Raw genomic sequence first — 21922 nt, forward strand, 5'->3', positions numbered from 1 at the left:
CCCGAGTCATTCTATCTCAACGCAACCAAGGATTGTCCATCCTACATCCGAGACAGAGGGTTTCTGACACTTTCTCTCAGTAAAGAGGAGAGAGATTTCCCCATTGCTTACTCCATGGTGATCCATGAGAAGATTGAGATGTTTGAAAGGCTCTTAAGAGCCATTTACACTCCTGACAATGTTTACTGTGTTCATGTGGACCAGAGGTCTCCTGAGATCTTTAAAGAAGCAGTTAGGGCCATTACGTCCTGTCTGACCAACGTGTTTGTGGCCAGCAAACTGGAGAATGTGATCTACGCCTCCTGGTCTCGAGTTCAAGCGGACATCAACTGCATGCAGGACCTGCTCAGGTCACCCGTCCAGTGGAGGTATCTGCTCAACACATGTGGCACTGATTTCCCCATTAAAACCAATGCTGAAATGGTTCAGACTCTAAAACAATTGAACGGAAAGAACAGTTTGGAGTCCGAGACCGTAGAGTCTAAAAATGTGCGCTGGCAGTATCATCACAATGTTACGAACGGTGTGATTCGGACCAATGTTAGAAAGTCACCCCCGCCAATTCAGAGCCCTATGTTCTCAGGAAATGCTTACTTTGTGGTTTCAAGAGAGTTTGTGGATCACATCTTTAAAAACAAAGAGACTCAAGATTTCATGGAATGGGAGAAAGACACATACAGTCCAGATGAGCACTTGTGGGCTACGTTACAGCGGATGCCTTCAGTACCAGGATCAAACCCTCCAAACAGAAAGTACGAGCAATCGGACATGAACGCAATTGCTCGTCTAGTGAAGTGGAGCTACCATGAAGGAGATATAAAGAGTGGGGCTCCCTACCCACCATGCACTGGGACGCACAGACGGGCGGTGTGTATTTATGGAGCTGGGGACTTGACATGGATTTTAAGGCAACACCATCTTTTGGCAAACAAGTTTGATCCAGAAGTAGATGATGTGGCAATCAAATGTATGGAGGCTTTTTTAAGGTACAAAGCTATTTATGGTCGATCATTACTAACAGTTGAAAAATCTGACATAATTTTATGATGTTTTTAAAAACATCATAAAAATTACTTTTAAAATGTTTGTAAATATTGAAGAAATTGATGTTGATATGTAAATGCATAAATGTTCAATACAAAACTTTCTATGCTGGTCATTTTACAATGCAAACTGTCAAATAAAATTTAAATGTAATTAATAGTTTGGCTTTGTAAATATTTGTACTTTTTTTCTACAGACGGTTAATAAAAAAACAAGATTTGATTATAATGAATTTAAATAAGAAAAATTAAAATGAATTAACAGAGAGTACAATAAAGAAAAGGTCTCACAAGAAAAGGTAAAGGCTGGGTCGATGATCGGGCCGTGTTTGAGCTTCTCTCGGCTTAGTTTTTTTTTATTTTTTTTTAGTGTGTTATAATAATGAACATGCAGTGATTACTTAAATAAAATGCATTCTAGAGATATTTCATAGATGATGAATCCTTGTTTTTAATGATAAATGGCAAAGGTAATCATATCTATCTGTCTTCCAAAGCTGTGAGCTAAGCCTTCACGTTTTTGCTGTGTCTTCACACATATGCATGCAGCGGTTTATTTAAGCAAGTCTCTTGCTTTGTAAGACATTATATGTGGGTGTAGGAAATTATTCTGTCTGTGCTTCCGTTGACTGCTCTTCTTGTTGTCACACTTTAACCACACATCCAGTGTTTGCGTCATTTCCTTTTTCTTATCATATCTTCTATGTTAAGATTAATTTGCATAGAACAAAGAACATAGAAAAGAGTTCATTTGCAAAAATGATAAACACCACATTTAAAACAAATAAACTCATTTTGTCACAAAAGCCAGTATCGTCCTCTGTCAATGGATTGCGAGTTCACCTTTTACAGCAGAAACGATATCAAAATATGTAAAATATCAAAATATCAAGCAAGTAGTTGGTTTATTCATTCATCAAGTGTTTGCAGAAATTTCCTTTATTATAAGTGCAAGACCTGCGGTAATGATTAAAATGATGCACAATACCCGCACTATTGTGCCAAAAATCAAGCCCTGTACACGCAGGCGCAGAACGCACATGCTAGTTGACCGTCGCTTTTAGCCCTTTTTTGGTGTCTTTTTTTTTGCTGGTAGTTCTTTGACATAAGTTAGGTGTGTCCTGGGTTTAAGAGATTGTATATAATTTAGATGTGTGTGTGACACAACGTACATGACCAAATACAAACATATAAATTTATAATAAACCAACTACTTGCTTGATATTGTACTGAATTTCCATTTATTCTATGCAAAGTAATCTTGTAACCTCTATGTAATGTTTGTTAATGGCCTATTTATTAAAGCTGTTATTAAGGGCTACCATATTACCATATTACCAGGGCAGCTCAGTATTGGCCGGTTCCTGCGTCAGCATCACACGCATGCCTCGTAGTACTCATGTTAACAGCGTCGGAGAATGACAACCTTCCGGAGCATCAGTGAACCTTTTTAATAGTTGTGTTAGAGCCCCTCAATTGTCCTCTGTATGATTTTGAGATGCATGTTTTCACACTGTCACTGCTGGAATGACTTAAAATATGTAAAGATGCTGGAAAACTGAAGAATTTGCAGGACTTGGAGGATTTTTCTGAAGAACATTGGGCAGTTTAACTGCTCAGGACAAACAAGGGACTCAAGGACAACCATCACAAAACAAAAAAAAAAACAGTCGTGGAACATTCAGGTAACGAGACACAGTATTAAGAATAAAGGGTATGTAAACTTTTGAACAGGGTCGTTTTTATAAATTAAGCTATTTGTTTGTCTTGTGGACTATATGTCTGTCAGGGATGTCTGAAGGAAGGACCCAAGAGCGATAGCAGATTAACAATGTCTTTAATATAACAAAGGAATGCGCCTCGTAGGGCTGGCAACAGAAAGTCTCTAATTAAATGCTGCAAACAATAGAGAAGTAACCCTGGGCTGGGCTGGCGGGTCCCGGGGTGACAACGAAGGAGAAAAGCAGAGCCACTACAGCAGCGGTATGGAAATCAGGTAAGGAACCCATCTCTTGTCTTCAGTAGCAGGGTAACTGGGCAGATATAGCTTTAGCGAGCGAACAATCAGAGAAGCCTGCAGAACAGGACTCACCAAACAAGACAGGATAGGACAAGATAATCAGGTGAACAGTCAGACTCGTACGCAATCATAGATAATAATCTGGCAAAGGAGAGGTGGAAGAAGGAACAAGAAGTAGGAAGACTAATCAGAGGTAAAGAGGTAGCAGGTGAGAAAGGAATGAATGCAATAGCGATAATTGAAGAGAGGGCTGGCAGAGAATGAAGAGAGTAATAGTAAATGGGTGTGTCTGCACAGAGTGTGTGTGTGTGTGTGTGTGAGAGTGAATGAATGAAAGATAATAGCGTGTGTGACCAGAAGAGGGAGACAGAGAAAGGAAGGAGAATACCAGGTTCATGACAGTACCCCTTCCTCAACGAGCGCCACCAGGCGCTCCCGAGGATGGAGCCTGACGGGAGCGGTAGAAGTCATCAATGAGCGAGCGGTCCAGGACGTCCCGGGAGGGGATCCAGCTTCTCTCATCAGGACCGTATCCCTCCCAATCGAACAGAAATTGATGACCGCGGCCTCGAGGACGGACATCCAATAACCTGCGAACTCTATAGATGGGAGAACCCTCAACGCGAATGGGATGAGATGCAGGACGGGTCGGGGCGCGTATGACAGGTTTTACGCAAGACACGTGAAAGACTGGATGAATACGTCGGAGATTGGGAGGTAGTTTAAGCCTGATAGTGACAGGACTCACGACCTTAGAAACACGAAAAGGTCCAATGAATCTGGGGGCCAATTTGCGAGAAACGGACTGTAACGGGAGGTTAAGGGTGGAGAGCCACACCCTCTGACCACAAGTATACCTAGGACTCTTAACGCGGTGTTTATTAGCAGCTCGACGAGTGAGAGAACGAGAATGACATAACACTGATCTCACCCTTCTCCATGTGCGTCTACAGCGTCGAATAAAAGCCTTGGCCGACGGGACACTAGAATCAGAGTCTTGGGACGGAAAAAGCGGCGGTTGATACCCAAGACAGCAATGGAAAGGAGACAGGCCGGTGGCGGAGGACGGAGCAGAATTGTGCGCGTACTCAGCCCAAGGAAGCTGTTCAGTCCAAGACGCGGGGTTGCGGAACGCAAGACTGCGCAGAATCCGCCCAATAATCTGATTAGCGCGCTCGGCCTGACCATTAGTTTGCGGGTGAAAACCGGAAGAGAGACTAGGGGACGCACCGATTAGTCGACAAAATTCTTTCCAGAATTGAGAAGTGAACTGGGGTCCCCTGCCAGAAACGATATCAGAGGGAAGACCGTGAATCTTGAAGACATGATCGACGACCGTCTGTGCAGTCTCCTTGGCGGAGGGGAGCTTAGGAAGAGGGATAAAATTAGCGTCTTTGGAGAACCTGTCAACGACCGTGAGAATAACAGTATTTCCCCCCGAAGTCCTGTTATAAAATCGAGCGCGATATGAGACCACGGACGGGACGGAATAGGAAGCGGCCGGAGAAGTCCAGCGGGCGGTGAATTACTGGGTTTGGTCTGGGCGCAGACAGAGCAAGACGCAACGAACCGGCGGATATCACGTTCGCGGGTGGGCCACCAAAATCTTTGGCGGATAGCCGCAAACGTTCCTCTTACTCCGGGATGAGCAAACAGCTTAGAGGAATGCCCCCATTGCAGAACGGCAGAGCGCGCAGCGACGGGAACAAACAACAAATTCCTAGGACACTGACGAGGAACGGTGACAAGGGAAAGAGCTCGTTTGACTAGTCGTTCGATTCCCCAGATTGAAGCTCCGAGGACGCATCCCTGAGGAAGGATCTCTTCCTTAACAGGGACCTCCCTGGGGGAAGCGAACTGGCGAGAAAGCGCGTCGGGCTTGAGATTCTTCGAACCGGGGCGATAAGAAAAGGTAAAATTGAAACGGCCAAAAAATAACGCCCAACGAGCTTGACGGGCGTTAAGACGCTTAGCAGATCGGATGTATTCGAGAATTCTGTGATCGGTCCAGACTATGAACGGAACGGAGGAGCCCTCTAGCCAGTGACGCCACTCGCCCAAAGCTAAACGAATGGCCAACAGTTCGCGGTTACCCACGTCGTAATTGCGTTCAGACGGTGTAAGGCGGTGAGAAAAATAGGCGCACGGGTGGACCTTGCCGTCAGTGGAAAAGCGTTGGGAGAGGATGGCCCCGACGCCCACCTCTGACGCATCCACTTCGACGATGAATTGGTTGGAGGTATCAGGAGTAGTGAGAATGGGAGCGGAAGTAAACAAAGACTTGAGATGATCAAAGGCTGTCTGGGCAGCCCGAGACCACTCAAAACGAGACTTGACGGAGGTGAGTGCGGTTAGGGGCGCGGCTACCTGACTAAAATTGCGGATAAACCGTCTGTAAAAATTCGCAAACCCCAGAAAACGCTGAAGAGCGACGCGAGAGTCAGGCACCGGCTACCCGGTAACAGCCTGCACCTTAGTAGGGTCCATGCTGATCCCCTCCGCCGAAATGACAGAACCGAGAAACGTGACAGACTGGGCGTGAAACATGCACTTCTCTGCTTTTACAAACAAACGATTCTCTAGAAGTCGTTGGAGAACCCGTCGAACGTGCTGGACGTGCACCTGGAGAGAAAATCAAAATATCATCCAAGTAAACGAAAACAAATATATTGAGCATATCTCTCAAAACATCATTCACCAGGGCTTGAAACACGGCGGGAGCGTTGACCAACCCGAACGGTAAAACCCGATACTCGAAGTGCCCAAGTGGAGTGTTAAACGCAGTTTTCCACTCGTCTCCCTCCTTAATGCGCACCAAATGGTACGCATTGCGTAAATCCAGCTTTGTGAAAATCTTTGCGCCCTGCAGAATCTCGAAGGCGGATGACATAAGGGGAAGTGGATAGCGATTCTTCACCGTTATGTCATTCAGCCCACGATAGTCAATGCAAGGGCGCAAAGAACCATCCTTTTTCACAAAGAAGAATCCAGCACCGGCGGGAGAAGAGGACGAGACAATAGTACCGGCTTCTAAGGATTCAGAGAGATATTTCTCAAGGGCTTCGCGTTCTGGGGCTGATAAAGAATATAGCCTCCCACGAGGGGGCGTTGTGCCGGGGAGGAGGTCGATACCGCAGTCATAGGGTCTATGAGGAGGGAGAGAAGTGGCCCGGGAACGACTGAAGACCGCCCGCAAATCATGGTACTCCTCCGGCACCCCAGACAAATCACCTGGATCCTCCTGAAACACAGAAACAGAAGAAACGGGGGCAACAGCAGACACTAAACATTTAACATGACATGATAACTAAGAGTGCAAAATAAGCTGAAAGTGTCAAATTATAAGTGGTTAACCCTGATAGACCATGATTTGCCATTACATTTTTAATGACATCCATTAAAAGTAACCGTCTGTTTTTACTGGTTTTCTTTTAAAAAGAGCATATTCATTCATACATTTTCAATATCATATAGATGTTTTACCAGTGGCCAATTTTGTGTTGAGAGATCTTAAAAGAATGAAATGGACCTCTATGCTGCCTTTCATGTCAAGGCTTGTTTATTATGGTATGAGCCAATCTCATTGTCATCACGTATTTAAAAAAAAAAATATATATATATATATATAATTATTGCTGTATCTGCAGGATTATTAATCCCAGCCCACTTGATAGTCTCAAAGTTGTGTTGTGGAGTTCTGTGGTAACCGAGCAAACATGAAAGGCTAACCATGTAATGAAGTGTTTACAAAGCTTGTTCGATAATCTGATATTATGTGCCCTCTGCTAGAGACTCATTAAAATAGACTACATCAATTAACTAGAACTGTATGAGAATATAGTGCCATGTAGAATAAACTCTCCTACAGAATGGCTTTATGTTGAAGTTACTTTTTACCAAAACTAACGTGGACTCAAAGCAGCTAGTCTGAAACATCTTTCAACAGCAATAGCCCAACCAGAGGCTGCCATTGCCCCTTGTGCATTAATTAAAAATAGTTAGACATAGGTCCATAGTGGAAAAAAAATTCCTCAAAAAACTGTCATAAAATTTTGAAGCGTGGGAGCCAAGATTTAAGTTTGGTCTCATTTTAAAGAAAACCCTTGGCACATTATTGCTGAATTAAAAAACATTTAATAAGTAAATCCACAAACAAATTATATAGGTGAACATTATTTTATATAAAATATTTATTTTATGAAACAAGTTGAACTATAAAACAGCTAGAAAATCAAAGCCATAAATCTAAATAAGTTGTGTTCCAAATTTGAGGTTGATATCTCAAAGAATTAGCTTCCCTTTCAAGGTTACTCGAGCTGCGTCAAGCTGTGGGAACGCCTCTGCGTGTGTGCGTCATGAAGCACGTATGGAATCAGTCCAATGGAGAGACGGAACGTCATAGGCGGGTGACGTCATCGACCAGGAAACTATAAAGCACCCCCAAAACACAAGCGCGACAGCTTCTTTGCCTTCAGTAAGCGCTATATGTGGATCTGTCTCAAGTGTTTTTGTCTGTCACTAAGCAGGAGTTTCACTATTTCAAAAAACTATATATATATATATATATATTATATTGAGAGACAATGGCGAGCGAACAACAATTTAAGAAGTGTGTTCCTCCTTGCTCGCGCTATTTAACGAGCGGGGATACACACAGCTAATGTGTTGTTTGTTTGGGAGTGCAGCATGCCCAGTCAGCTCTCGAGATGGCTGATTGTGAGCATTGCGGGCGTTTGCCTCTTAGAACGCTCCACTCCCGCCGATCACTCTTTGAGGAGAGTGGTTCAGTTCGCGATCCCCGCGGATCGGGTCCCGCTTATGGCGGGGCTGAGCGGCGACGTCATTCGTGGGGATCGCAGATGGATCTAACAGCGGGGCTTGAGACGGGCTCTGCCCTATCTCAGCCCTTACCTGTTAGATCCAGTGCCTCAGTTTCGGGTTCGGAAGCACGCTCTGCGGTTTCTTCCCCCCGAACTGAGGCCCCAGTACTGCAACTATCCAGTTCTGAGGATCTGGATGTTGTTAGTCTGGATGCGGGAGATGTCGATGATTCGCCATCTCGCTCTCCCGAAAGTGAGGAGCTTATGGAGGTGCTCACTCGTGCTGTTTCTAAATTAAGCATCGAGTGGCCAGCTGTTAGGCAGGCATTTTTGCCTTCCCGTTCTCAACCTCCACGCCGGTGCTTGCCCTTCTTCCCTGATCTCCACACAGAGGTTTCGAGATCGTGGAAAAAGCCGGTCTCTTATCGTGTTTTTAGCCCTCAAACTTCCACTTATTCAAACATTGTGGGGGCTAAATCTCATGGTTATGGGGCGATGCCCAAAGCAGAAGAGGCGCTTGCTAGTCATCTTTCTGCTGAAGCTGCATCTTCTTTTAAAGCACCACTTTTACCCTCTAAGCCTCTTAGAAGTACGTCAGCTTTAGTGGGTAAGGCGTATTCGGCGGCCGGTCAAGCCTCGGCGTGCCTGCACACGATGTCCATCTTGCAGGCATACCAGGCTGACTTATTAAAGGATGTGAGTGACACTCAAGAGGTCAGCACTGACGTAGTTCGCGAACTGCGTCAGGCTGCAGATTTATCTCTGCGCGCCACCAAGGAGTCGGCCAAGCTAATGGGCCGTACTATGGCAGCCCTGGTGGCCGCAGAGAGGCATCTATGGTTAAATCTCTCTGGTATGAAAGAAAAAGACAAAGCTTTTCTTTTGGACGCTCCGCTCTCTCCTCATGGTCTTTTTGGTGATTCTGTAAATACTGTAATAGATAGATTTCAGGAAGAGAAGAAACAGTCGGCAGCGTTTCAGAAATTTATGCCTCTTAAAATTCATGTCCCCGGTACTGCTGGGCGGGAGCAGTCCAGGCCGTCAGTCAGCTCCTCACATAGGGCGCAACAGAAGCAGAGTGTCGCGTATCGCGCTCCCCCTTTCAAACAGTGGGACCAGACGCGGCACTCTCAGCCGAAGTCTTCTGGCAAAACTGATCTGAGGACAGTTATTATGGCTAAGAAGGCTTCGGCAAAGAGGAAGTCCTGACGCCACTGGCGTCAGGATGCTGAGGGTGGTCCCTGCCGTGGAAGAGAGGTGTTCACCGCATTACACGGTGCCCGCTCTTCTTCGGTGCCCTCAGGGGCCCGTTCTGCCAACCCCGCCTTCATGCCGGGGCACAGACGGTCCCAGCGAGCGCTTTCCTGAGGGACGCTCGCCCCCTCTGAGGAGGGTCTCAGAGCAGTTAAGCCAGTCATTCCCTGCCGGTGCGCCGTTACAGGGCGCTGTGTTTGCTGCTCAAGATACACCAGAGGCCAGTCTCGAGAGACTGGTACCCTTAGTAGTATTTCTGGCAGAGTGGAAAAGCCTTCCAAAAATATCTCAGTGGGTTCTGCACACAGTAAAAAAGGGTTATACTATCCAATTCAGGTGTCGTCCACCAAAATTCAGAGGGGGTCTGCCCACAGTGGTGGGCCCCGAGCAGGCTCTGGTAATGGAACAAGAGGTGAAAGCACTCCTTCGAAATGGGGCTATAATACGGGTTCCTCCTCCCAGGTTGGAGTCAGGTTTTTACAGCCGATATTTCATCGTTCCAAAGAAGGATGGGGGGTTGCGTCCAATTTTAGATCTGCGCCTGTTGAATCGCTCGGTAGGGAAGCTAAAATTCAAGATGCTCACTATCAAGCAGGTCATGTCACAAATCAGATCCGAGGACTGGTTTGTCACGATAGATCTGAAGGACGCGTACTTCCATATTTCCATCCTTCCACAACACAGGAAGTTCCTGAGGTTCGCCTTCGGGGGCGAGGCGTACCAGTACATGGTTCTTCCATTTGGCCTAGCTTTATCTCCCCGCACTTTCACGAAATGCATGGATGCAGCTTTAGCGCCCCTGAGGTTTCAGGGCATTCGTATCCTCAATTACATCGACGATTGGTTGATTTTAGCTCAGACAGAGCAGATGGCGGTTCAGCATCGAGATGTTGTTCTCGCTCATATGAGAAAGTTGGGGTTGAGGCTGAACGCAAAGAAAAGTGTATTATCTCCTTCTCAGAAGACCACTTTTCTGGGTATCGTTTGGGATTCGATCTCTATGCGGGCGCGACTTTCTCTGATCCGCATCGCCTCGATTCTTTTCAGCTTTCGTGCTTCATGACGCACACACGCAGAGGCATTCCCACAGCTTGACGCAGCATCTCGTTCCCTATCAGGGAACTAGGGTTACATGCGTAACCGAGACGTTTCGGTAAGATTTTGTTTGGGCGCAGTAACAGATATTCCTCATTGGATGCCAGCAAAACTCCACTGATTGGATTTGTTATTTGCAGTTGAGGTTTTCTCTCTCAATATTACAAACACACACACATTTTTTTTTACAACACACATACCAACCACGATGTGACATCTATACCAACACACACTAGGGGCGACAGTGGCTCAGTGGTTCATGTAGGTTGTCTACAAACCGAAAGGTTGGTGGTTCTATCCTCGGTTCCACCTGACCAAGTGTCGAGGTGTCCATGAGCAAGACACCTAACCCCAGCTGCTCCCGGCGAGCTGAGTGGCGCCTTGCATGGCTGACACCACCGTCGGTGTATGAATGACTGAGTGAATGGGTGAATGAGAGGCAAATATGTAAAGCGCTTTGGTGGCCATTGGGTCTGTGAAAGTGTTATATAAATGCAGTCCATTTACCATTTACCCACACAAGTACCGTTGCATAATTTACCCAATTGGCTCTATAATATGCAGAAGCAGAAAACAGGAATAAAGCAAGTTATTGAAAAAATGGCACCATCCGGTAAAAAAATAGTACAAATTTAAATTATGAAGCCTTGCCAACAGAATGAAAGCCTCTTAACAAAGATTGCATAATTGTTTAGTTAAATGGCCCTGGGATTAAAAATTACAGTTCTCTTTCAGTCGAGAACATCATACGTAGTCGACGTTGACTGAAATGTGGATCACGCTAGTGAGCCTGTCTTTGTGATTACACGTTCCGCCCCGCAGCGCGGGTATAAACACGGAAGTGGACGCACGCACCAGTTGCTTTTCGCTACGGAGCCAATCGGATGTCTCTGAAGAGTACTATTGTTTAAACAGGAGTGTCGGTGTTCTTGCAGGAAGACCTTCCAGTGTTGGTGTTTACAGCGCAAGTGCAGCGGTGATCGCGAGATTCTCAAGCTCTCAACTGCTGTTTTAGCTCTCAACTGCTGTGTTCTCCGGCACTGGTGACGGTCCCTTTTCCTAAAAGAGCAACACGGGTGTGTTTGAGTCTTTTTTTTTTTTTTAAAGATGTTGTGGCTAGGGGGGTGTGGTTTTGCAAAGTCTGTAGGGGGAGAGAGAGGAGGGAGCCGCGCGGTGAGTAAGTAGATCAAGTGCAGATGTGTCTGATTGCAGTGATTGGCGTGGAGAGACCGCATATAAGCCGGCGGGAACGAGAGAGCCGGAGAGAGAGTTGGACTGGGAACTCGCGTGCTGCTGTCAACCGACAAAGACGCTGTCAAGTTACTGTCTGTTTTGTTTTGTTTAATGTTGTGCTGTGTCACTGAGGTGGGACGGTGAATGCACTTGTGTGCGCCTTTCATTTGGGTTTGTTTCTTTTTGCTTGTTTGAATAAACGGTGAGTCCCAGTCACACCGATCCCTGTCTTCTTCCTTCCACCCACACACTGAACCTCATCACACTGGTGCCGAAACCTGGGAAGGGAGAAGATCGCCGCCACTGTCATGCAGTCCCCGCCAGGTATGCCGTTTGCGGTCATCATACAATCGCTCGCGGGTCTTCATTTGGAACAACATCGAGCCCTGCTGGCCATAAAGGAGGAGCAGGATCAGCGCTTCAAGACGCTCCTCCGAGCCCAGCAGGAAGACCGCGAGCTGTTTCGAAGCTGGATAGACCGGGAGATTCGGGCCGTCTCCTCTCCAGCTACGGCCTCGGCCCTGCCCCTACCTCTCAATAAAATGGGCCCCCAGGACGATCCGGAGGCCTTCCTGGATCTTTTTGAGAGGTCTACTGAGGCCTGGGGATGGCCCCCCACGGACAGGCCAATGCGGCTCATCCCTCTGCTGTCAGGAGAGGCACAGGTGGCCGAAAACCAACTGCCAGTCCAGAATCTCCTGGTCTATGAAGACCTGAAGCGTGCTATTCTTCAGCGGGTCGGCCAGACCCCAGAACAACATCTTCAGAAGCTCAGGACACTGGGCCTCGAAGAGTCCGGCCGGCCTGTTCGGCGCTGCAGGGACCCAGGGCACTTTATTGTCTGGTGATGGAGGTGGGGACACTGTTCCGGGTCCCCAATGCGCCACAGGCTGCCCCCGATCAAGCTGGCCTGTATCAGATACCAGTGAGTATCAAGGGGGGTACCTATCAGGCTTTGGTGGATTCGGGGTGTAACCAAACCTACATTCATCAAAGCCTGATTCAACCTAGGGCATTGGATAATAGCCGCATGGTTAAAGTACGGTGTGTCCACGGGGTGGTGGTGAGTTATCCGATATAGCCCGTGGAAATTCAATTTAGGGGACAAAAACATAGTGTAGAGGTGGCAGTTAACCCGCACCTCCGGCATCCGCTAATTTTGGGGACTAATTGGCCAGCCTTTAGTAAATTATTGGGGTATTTGTGTGCGGATGCCTCTTGGGCAAAAAGAGATAAGAGGAAGGCGGCGGTTGTTCAGGTGGTAGAGGCTGAGCCGGGACCTCTGTGAGCTGTTCCAGGGGAACAGAGTGCTCTGGAGAGAAAAATCCACACAGAGCACGGTGATTTTCCCCTGGAGCAGTCCCAGGATGAAACGCTGAAACATGCTTTTGATCAGGTCCGCTCTATCGACAGCCAGCTGCTCCACCCAGACCAACCGCTCTTCTATCCCTGTTTTACTATCTTAAAAGATAAGTTGTATCGGGTGACCCAAGACGCCTAGTCAAAACAAGATACAACTCAGTTGTTGGTACCAAAAAGCCGCCGGGAACTGCTTTTCCAGGCGGCTCACTGAAATCCAATGGCCAGGCATTTAGGACAAACGGCTACACTAAATCGTCTCATGGCCCGGTTCTTCTGGCCCGGGCATTCACGAGAACGTGCGCAAGTTGTGCGCGTATTGTTATGAATGTCAGTTGGTGAATCCACCGGCCAACCCAAAAGCACCTTTGTGCCCACTTCCCTTAATGCAGGTCCCCATCGAGCGAATTGGCATGGACCTCATCGGGCCATTAGAATGGTCTGCATGAGGGCACCGCTTTGCTTTAGTCCTGGTGGATTATGCAACGCGGTGCCCTGAAGCAGTGCCGCTCCGCAGTATTTCCGCCAAAAAAGTTGCAGGTGCACTGTTTCAACTAATCTACCGGGTGGGAATCCCGAAAGAGATTCTCACCGATCAAGGCACGGCGTTTATGTCACGAACCATCTGCAACCTTAACAAATTGTTGGGCATTAAATCGATTCGCACCAGCATCTACCACCCACAGACAGACAGCCTGGTGGAACAATTTAATCACATGTTGAAAACCATGATTCGAAAATTCGTACAAGAAGACGCAAAAATTGGGATAAATGGCTAGAACCCCTCTTTGTTCGCTGTACGTGAGGTCCCCCATGCCTGCACGGGGTTTTCCCCCTTCCAGCTTCTCTATGGATGTCAGCCCCGCGGGGTGTTAGATGTCCTTAGGGAGACTTTGGAGGATGGACCTTTGACTAGCAAGAACGAAATTCAGTATGTCCTGGACCTAAGGACAAAACTCCACACTTTGGAGTGTCTATCGATTGAGAATTTCTTACAGGCCCAGGACAAACAGAGTCGGCTGTACAACAGGGGAGCTAGGCTTCGTCAATTTGCACTGGGAGATAAAGTGCTTGTATTACTCCCTACTTTTAGTTCAAAATTACTCGCAAAGTGGCAAGGACCCTTCGAGGTCACACGGCGAATTGGAGATCTCAACTATGAGGTAGTCCGAACGGATAGGGACGGGGCACATCAAATTTACCATCTCAACCTTCTCAAAAAATGGTCTGAGGCGGGATCAGTGATGCTGGCGACGGTGGTGATAGGAGGATCTCGGTCCATAAGTGAGTCTTAAAACCCAATCTCTCTCCCTGCCACCTGGTAGAGACCACTTCTCACCCTCCCAGCTCACTAATGTAAAAAATCTACAAGCTGAATTTGCTGATGTGTTCTCACCCCTGCCTGGTCGGACGGACTTCATTCAGCACCACGTTGAGATGGAGCCGGTCGTACACAGCCGGCCGTATTGCTTCCCTGAACACAAAAAAATGGTAGTTTAGAGCGAATTAGAGCCAATGTTAGACATGGGGGTAATACAAGAGTCCAACAGTGACTGGGCGAGCCCGATAGTTTTAGTGCCTAATACCGATGGCTCAATACGGTTTTGTGTGGACTATCGAAAGATGAACGTGGTGTCAAAGTTCAATGCTTATCCAATGCCAAGAAGTTCCCCTTGTCTCCCATGTCCAAAGAAAAGACAGCTTTCACGACGCCGTTTGGATTACACCAATTTGTCATCCTTCCTCTCGGCTTGTTCGGGGCTCCGGCAACCTTTCAGCTTTGATGGATCGAATTCTCCGTCTGCATGCTGCGTATGCTGCTGCCTACTTGGATGATATTGGCAGCAGTTGCGACCTGTCCGAGACCCAAGACCCAAAAGGAGGTTAGACAGTTCCTGGGGCTGGCGGGATATTACAGAAGGTTTGTGCCTAATTATTCGGACCTCGGTAGCCCGCCGACTGATCTAACTAAAAAGGAAGCACCAGATACGGTTCAGTGGATGGAGCAGTGTCACCAGGCTTTTACTCAGATAAAGGCTGCTCTGTGTGGCAGACGGCTTTTACATGCTCCTGACTCTTCTCTCCCTTTTATCCTACAGACAGACGCGTCTGACAGAGGGCTGGGCGCGGTCCTGTCCCAGGAGGTAGAGGCTGCAGGCCGGATGGCTCCCCGGCCTGAGTCGGGTGGTGGGGGTATGTGGTGAGGAGGGCGGGGTTTTGCGAAATTTGTAGCGGAGAGAGGAAATCTGAGAGAAGTCTGAGCGAAGTCTGAGAGAGAGGAAGGAGCCGCACGGTGAGTAAGTAGGTCAAGTGCAGATGATGAACACCTGTGTCTGATTGCAGTGATTGGCGTGGAGAGACCGCATATAAGCCGGCGGGAACGAAAGAGCGGGAGAGAGAGTTGGACAAAGATGACGTCAAGTTACTGTCTGATTTTTGTTTAATGTTGTGCTGTGTCACTGAGGTGGCACGGTGAATGCACTTGTGTGCACCTTTCTTTTGGAGTTGTTTCTTTTTGCTTCTTTATGAGGCTATCCCTCCGGTGGAGTGTTCTGTCGCGACACAGGTGCACCTGTGTCCGGCGGCTGCTGCCTTTGGGGGGAACCTTGTCTCCCTTCGCAGGCCTGTGAGCTCGCGTCAGGTTTGACGGTCAGAGCTGCTGCGGGGGACACATGGAACCGGAGGCAGCGGCAGGGGACGCCCTCGGCGATGAGCAGGCGGAGGAACTACCACTGGCATCAGGGTGGAGGCAACAGCGGGCCGTCGGGTCAGAAAGTGTCGGGTGGTAGTCACCATCACTTCTGCGAGAGCACCCCCTATGAGGAAGTGTTGCTTACGCCAATTAGAAGTGGAACCTATTCGTTAAGTGAGTCTTCTCTCCGTGAGGATATCCTTAAGGCATTCGGGCATTTCAGTGCTCTCTTTCCTGTAAGATGGGTTGGAGTAGGGCTGTCTCCTCCACCCTCAAAATGAAGTTGCCTCTATATTTTCTTTGACACACATCATGACGCAGTAGCATGGGAAGCACGTCCTGATCGTCAGGTTCCTGAGGGAGCAAGGGAATCTACCTTGCGCCCCTCTTTATCCTCTTGGGCCATATCTCTGGTGCTACTGCACTGCAGAGACCACCCCTGAGCCATGGCAGGCAGTGAGTTTAAAAATTCTTTTTTTACAGTTCTCCTGCTCGCGTGGTCTCTACTAGAGTGTAGGGACTTGCTCGCTTTCGGTCAACGGGTTGAGCCTGGAATTCGGGCCAGCTGAGACCACGGCCTGGATATGTGCCCAAGGTTCCTACCTCTCCCTAAAGGTGTGACCAGGTGGTGAGCCTGCAAGCGCTGCCCCGGAGGAAGTAGACCCAGCCCTGGCTTTCTCTGTCCGTCCGTTTCATTGCGGTTATACGTGCACAGAACTTTTTAGGAAATCGGCAGAAAGGGAAGGCTATTTCCAAGCGAGGTTTGCCCACTGAATGGTGGCTGCCTTCATCTTGGTGAAAATCCCGAGATGCATGTGTCCACTTAGGTGGTGAGCTCCTCTGAAGTGAGTGTGTGCTCCCGCCTAGGCGTTGACACAGAGTGCTTCGCTAACAGATATTCTAGAGTTGGGGGCTGGGTGACACCCATAGTCGAACCGCTGCTTCCCGTGGGCTCCCTTCTCATGAAGCCAGTTTCACTGTGAGCCCGGTTCGAAGTGTCGGCTTGCTGCACCATTCCCCTCCTATGGACTGGATACGTGCGCAATTCTTGCTCCAGTAGAGTACCCTCCTAACCCTTACCCTGTTGAGTTCCTCCACACCCTTCGGCGATGGACGCGGTGGAGCGTCCGCAGCCAGGCCTACCACTTGTAAGCATTGTGGAACCTGTGTTAGGCTGGGTCCATATGTTGCGATCCCTATGGTGAAACCATATGTGTATTTTTCCATGGTACAGCCCCCTGCGGCGAGCCCGTGACTTCCCTCGGCAGAAGCCTGCTCTGCCGTCACTGTCTGGTAAAATCTCCCCCCCTGTCATAGGCTGAAGCCAACCCAGTGACATTCCATATGTTGTACTGCCCGGTCTTCTGCCCAGTTCACATGTGTATTCTCCACATGTTGCCTCCCTTCGGGCAGGATGTGGCTTACGCAACGTCCCTTCCTTCCATGTACAGGGAACGTTTCGCAGTGGTCCTGTAGGAACAGCAGTGACTTCCCTGGCCTAAAGCTCTGCTCTTCTCCGCCTTAAATCGCGGGGGGATCAGGAGGCTTCTGTCTAGGCACTGGAAGGTGGCAGCACTAGTGGGGTGTTCAATAGATCCCCATTTCAGTCGACGTTGACTACGTATGACGTTCTCAACTGAAAGGAAACGTCCTGGCTGCTTATGCAACCCACCAGTCCCTGAAGGTGGGAACGGACGACGTAGTCCCCATGCCACTACTGCTGGACCACAACTGACTCCGGGGGCCGCTCGTCTCCACAGCGAAAAAAGCATATACCCACTGTTTATACCCGCGCTGTGTGGCGAAGTGTGTAATCATGCACACCAATGTTGAATTGGCTTGATTAAATAGTAGTACGAAGAAGACAGGCTCCCTAGCGTGATCCCCATTTCAGTCGACGTCGAAAAAAATTTCCATAAGGATGGACAAGGGTTAAGTGATAAGTCAGATGTCTGAATTTACAGGATGTTGATTTTACCCAGCTTTCTACCTTTCTTTCTACCCTTCTTTCTTTAGTGAAACACAAACACAGCTTTCATACAAACGCACAGTGATTTAAACGCCAAGCACCATTAAAAAAAAAAGGATCACAAAAGTAGTCTCAATATAACTGGTGTGTAATGTTCCAAGTCTTCTGAAGCCAAATTAATGATTTGTGAGGATAACCTGGTTATTCGTCGATATTTTTGTTGCATGCCGTTGCCTTCAAATGTAATTCCATTGAAAAATGGCAACTTTCGTTCTCGCAGTTCACGTGACCAATGATCGCAACCAATTACCGCATGTTATATTTCATTCCGAGCAATGTGCTGTGTTCGAAATTGACTATTTTACCCTTATGCACTATTCCCACTTGAAAGAGTTGATGAGTGAGTTAATTCGGAGTGCACCGGAAGGGCTGTCGATTTGGCATAGTTTGAGCTTGCTGTTTAAAAATAATGAAAGTAATATAAATATTTATCTTGAACTCTGCCATGGAAACTAGCATAAACCTAATTAAAGGCCGTGTTGCAGGGTTAATTTTTCAACGAATTTGTGCAATTTGCTTGTTGGTAATAAACATTTAAACTGTTATCCATTGTATTTTATGTTGTTGGTTATCACAAAATGGAATATAATACGAAAAAGTAGCTACTGTCTTACAGCGGTTTGCAACGATTCTCCTTTCCCCACAATGCATTGCATTACGTCACCTTGGGGAGAGAATTTACCAAAGCCCGCCTTGAGAGCATTGAGAGTGACTAGAGAGACGAGTAGTAGACGAGAGTATTCAGATAGCGCAGATTATAGATAACTAGATAAATACATAGATATAGAAAGATAGATAGACTAGATATATAGATAGACAGACAGATATATATATATTGGCTGCGTTCCAAACCGCATACTCAATGAGTAGGTACTTAATTTCAATGAGTACTTACTCAACGAGCGCTAAAAGAGTAGGTACTTTATAGCCAGATCTCGTTGAGTATGAATGCGAACCGGACATCTGCCATGTTGATGTTATCATGTGACCTACGACGCGTTATCACCCGCGCAACAACTTAAAAGATTTGAACGACACGTTTAATTCATCTATCTGTAAATATCTTGATATTGATTAAACTTGCTCATTTTGTGGTCTTTTTGAAGAAACTGCTGCCCATTTATTGTGTAAATACATTTAGGGTTGATTATATTTAACCCTACTAATGTGACCCACCGTTTTATACTTAATGATATTATTTATTTTTATTACGAAATCCCCAAATTGTCATCTCTTGAATATTTTATTAATTTCTTTATTTTATATCCAAACATTTTCATCCACAAGCAAAAGTGCTTAACTCTCGTTTCATCCCTAGGCCTATAAATTACAAAAAAATGCATTTTTTAAATGTATTATTATTAATTATTTAAGAAAATATATTTTAAGATATTCAACCATGTAGGTTCTTTTTTGCTGTCTATAAAATCGTATGATGTATGCAAACCCATGATATATATATACCTCACAAGTTATAACTTCACTACAAACTATCACAAGTTTGTAATGTCTGCACAAAGGGCAGCTGTGTAAAGATTCTCATTTAGAGAAAACTGTTGATTTTATACTCGAAAAATTTAAGTATCATTAATATTAAAAATTAATATTACCCCAGAATGAATTGCATTGCTATCCCACCCCCAAAACATAATAACAACGATAAATGCTGACCAATACTTAATTATATTACTTTTTACTGAAAATATAATTCAATAGAACAAACAAAATGTAATGTCATATGACATAGCTATGATTGAATACACTCTAGATGTGTAATAGTGAACATATGTAAATTTTCATTCAAACAATTAAATAAAGCATTAATTAAATAATTATATTTTATTTACTGAAAACAATGAGAAATATTAATAAATTTGTAAAAGAATGAATGAAAGTCACCATCACACAATAAACAAATGCATAAGTCAACACATTAAACAAAGCTTTTGTAAAGACTCTGGGGCGGATCTAATCCGTGGGGAATTTGCATATCATAATTAATAATTGGTAATTAATAATTATTCATACATGTTTGGATTAGATCAGTCTTACATGTTAATAAAACTCCCGATAAGGGATGATATGTCATTTTACCTGCATGCATGTCTGTGTATCCTTGCACTTAACCACAAGTTGATTGCAATTAACTACACGGACCACGTCTTACAAAACAGGCTAAATTAATTAGCTCAATTGTCAGACTAATATTCGTGGGACTCCACAATATCATCTTACTTTATAGGATTTCAGGAAAAGCAATTCTGTGGCCACAAGAATTGGGTTTCCTGCCCTATAAACACATACTCTTTAAAGTATCTTTAATTTGTAAGCTTGTTGCTATAAGATCTTTTGGCACTTAAGGGACTTGAAAATGAGCAAAAAGGCAGTACACCAATCAGATGAATATAATGAATTTAATAAGGCAGAACTACTTATGTATTTACTACGGTTACATGGGATATATGTATTTACAAACATAATAAACAACAATACACGATAAGGCATCGATGAACGAGAAATGCATAGAGTGTGGACAATGGAAACACGTGTGAGAGGGGAAGAGGAAGAGAGAGAGAGAGAGAGAGCATTGGCAACATTCCCCCTGACAGTCCCCTGTCTGTAACAACACGAAAACATCATCTTAATGCTTCTTAGAAGCTCTATAAAGAGATATACTTAAGTTTCTGGGTCTCTCTGTGTCGCGGCATTCCTGCGCGTGCGTGAGCGGAGTCCTTTAGGAAGCGTCACTGGGTGCTGCTTGGCGCGCGTGTTGAACGGAGTTTCCAAGTCTGTGGGGTAACATTACCAAAGGAAAATAGTTTGGCTAAGTTCGTTTCACTTTGTGGAAGTGAACAGAGTCGACTACGGAAAACAAAACTTTGACTAACAAAGAAAAGAAATAAAGATCTCTAAGGGGAAATCACGCAGGGTTAACGTCACATCTTCGCATGGCTGGTGAAGAAGCGTGTGTGCGTCTCTCGCCACGTGGTCACGTGCGCGTGTTTCTCCTTCAAAACGAGCGCGCGCTCGTTTAAAGGTCCCCCTTAGATGGATTTGCTGAAGAGATATGTCACGCGGTGTTCTTTTCACTCGTCGATTGGAATTAAACACGGAGACTTATCTAAGACTGAAAAACACAAACTAAACTAGAAACAAATAAAAGAAAGGCGAAGAGCTCGCCCGGAGGCGAGACCTTACATTATGACACAAAGACAGGCGAAGTAACAGAGCGAGCGGAGGGGGGAAGCGTCATTTATCACCTTGGAGAAATCCGGCCTCTTCCTGTTGACTTGGCCAATTAGAGGGTTGGAATTTCACAGGCGGGACTTTGGTTTTTATTGCTCTTTGTCTAAGAGAGAGACATTTGAAACCGACGAAATTAGGATGTTTAAGAGCAGAATCTTCACAATTCTTATAATACTAATGTGTCACAAGTTTAGCAAAATGTAATGTCAATTAACAAATGGGGAATGAAGATTGGAGTTTATAGAGACCAAACTTGCCACAAATGGATTTGGTTAAACATTAGTTGGCAAAGTTTAAAACATTATCGCATTAGAGTTGTCGAGAAACATAGACCAAACCACAAAAAGGCAACTCATGAAATAGGGAACTTAGATACATTGTTCATACAATTCTCAAGTGGATATATAATAGCATATATATATATATGAATACAGGACTCATTTCTCCTCCTTGGTTAGAATTCAGAGAGGGCCACAGTTCTGTGAACATTCCTTTGGGTCGTAAACGCCGTTATCTAAGAACACCAGTGATGTTAGTTTTGGTCTCTTTTCACTCCAAAGATGGAAAACATAGTAAACTATATTTTACTGGATATTACTGTACGTATTCTGATTGATCACACCGAAAGCATTCTGGAGGTGTCCAGAACTATGTGTACAAGTTATGGGAATAGACAGTTATATTTAAAATGTATAATGAAGGTATTTATAATTCACTTTAAGCTACGATAAAATCATAGTCATTCCAATGTGACATGGGCAAATGGACACACATAAAAACACATTGAATATATCTGGTTAAATGTCTTTTAAAGAAAAGAAGTTTCTTTTCGCTTTGGAATCCACTTCCTTTGGGACATTCCGATCAGTCATAAAATGTCTTGTAATCGGACACCACGCTCTGTCCTGAGTGTGGTCTTCACTGGTGGGGGAATGTGTGTGAGTGTGTGTGTTTGTGTGTGTGTGTTTGGGTTAATTTACATTCAGAGATTTTTGGTCTTTAGCCGGATGTATTTAGTTATTCAGATTCACCCACTTAGCCCAGTCCTTACACTTTATTCAAACTACAATCATGTATGTAGGCTACAGGCGCTGAACCACATCCTGCTGCCGTCTCAACACAGCGGATCCC

The 21922-nt window shown here is 45.8% G+C and overlaps 2 protein-coding genes across 3 annotated transcripts in view; both read left to right on the forward strand.

Annotated features, from left to right (window-relative positions):
* LOC143721027 (beta-1,3-galactosyl-O-glycosyl-glycoprotein beta-1,6-N-acetylglucosaminyltransferase 3-like) overlaps nt 1-1180 on the forward strand; it is a 1539-nt gene extending 359 nt beyond the window's left edge. The window contains exon 1 of the mRNA XM_077211093.1: nt 1-1180. This exon is cut by the window's left edge and continues 359 nt beyond it. Within this exon, the coding sequence (XP_077067208.1) occupies nt 1-1047 (1047 nt within the window). The 3' untranslated portion in view covers nt 1048-1180.
* The window catches only part of LOC143721031 (beta-1,3-galactosyl-O-glycosyl-glycoprotein beta-1,6-N-acetylglucosaminyltransferase 3-like), a 101763-nt gene that overhangs the window by 14059 nt on the left and 65782 nt on the right, over nt 1-21922 (forward strand). The gene's annotated exons all lie outside the window — the stretch shown is intronic.

The sequence above is a fragment of the Siphateles boraxobius genome, unplaced genomic scaffold (genome assembly GCF_051911475.1).
Source record: "Siphateles boraxobius isolate OS27281-9 unplaced genomic scaffold, OSU_SipBor_1 65, whole genome shotgun sequence".
Taxonomy (NCBI): Eukaryota; Metazoa; Chordata; class Actinopteri; order Cypriniformes; family Leuciscidae; genus Siphateles; species Siphateles boraxobius.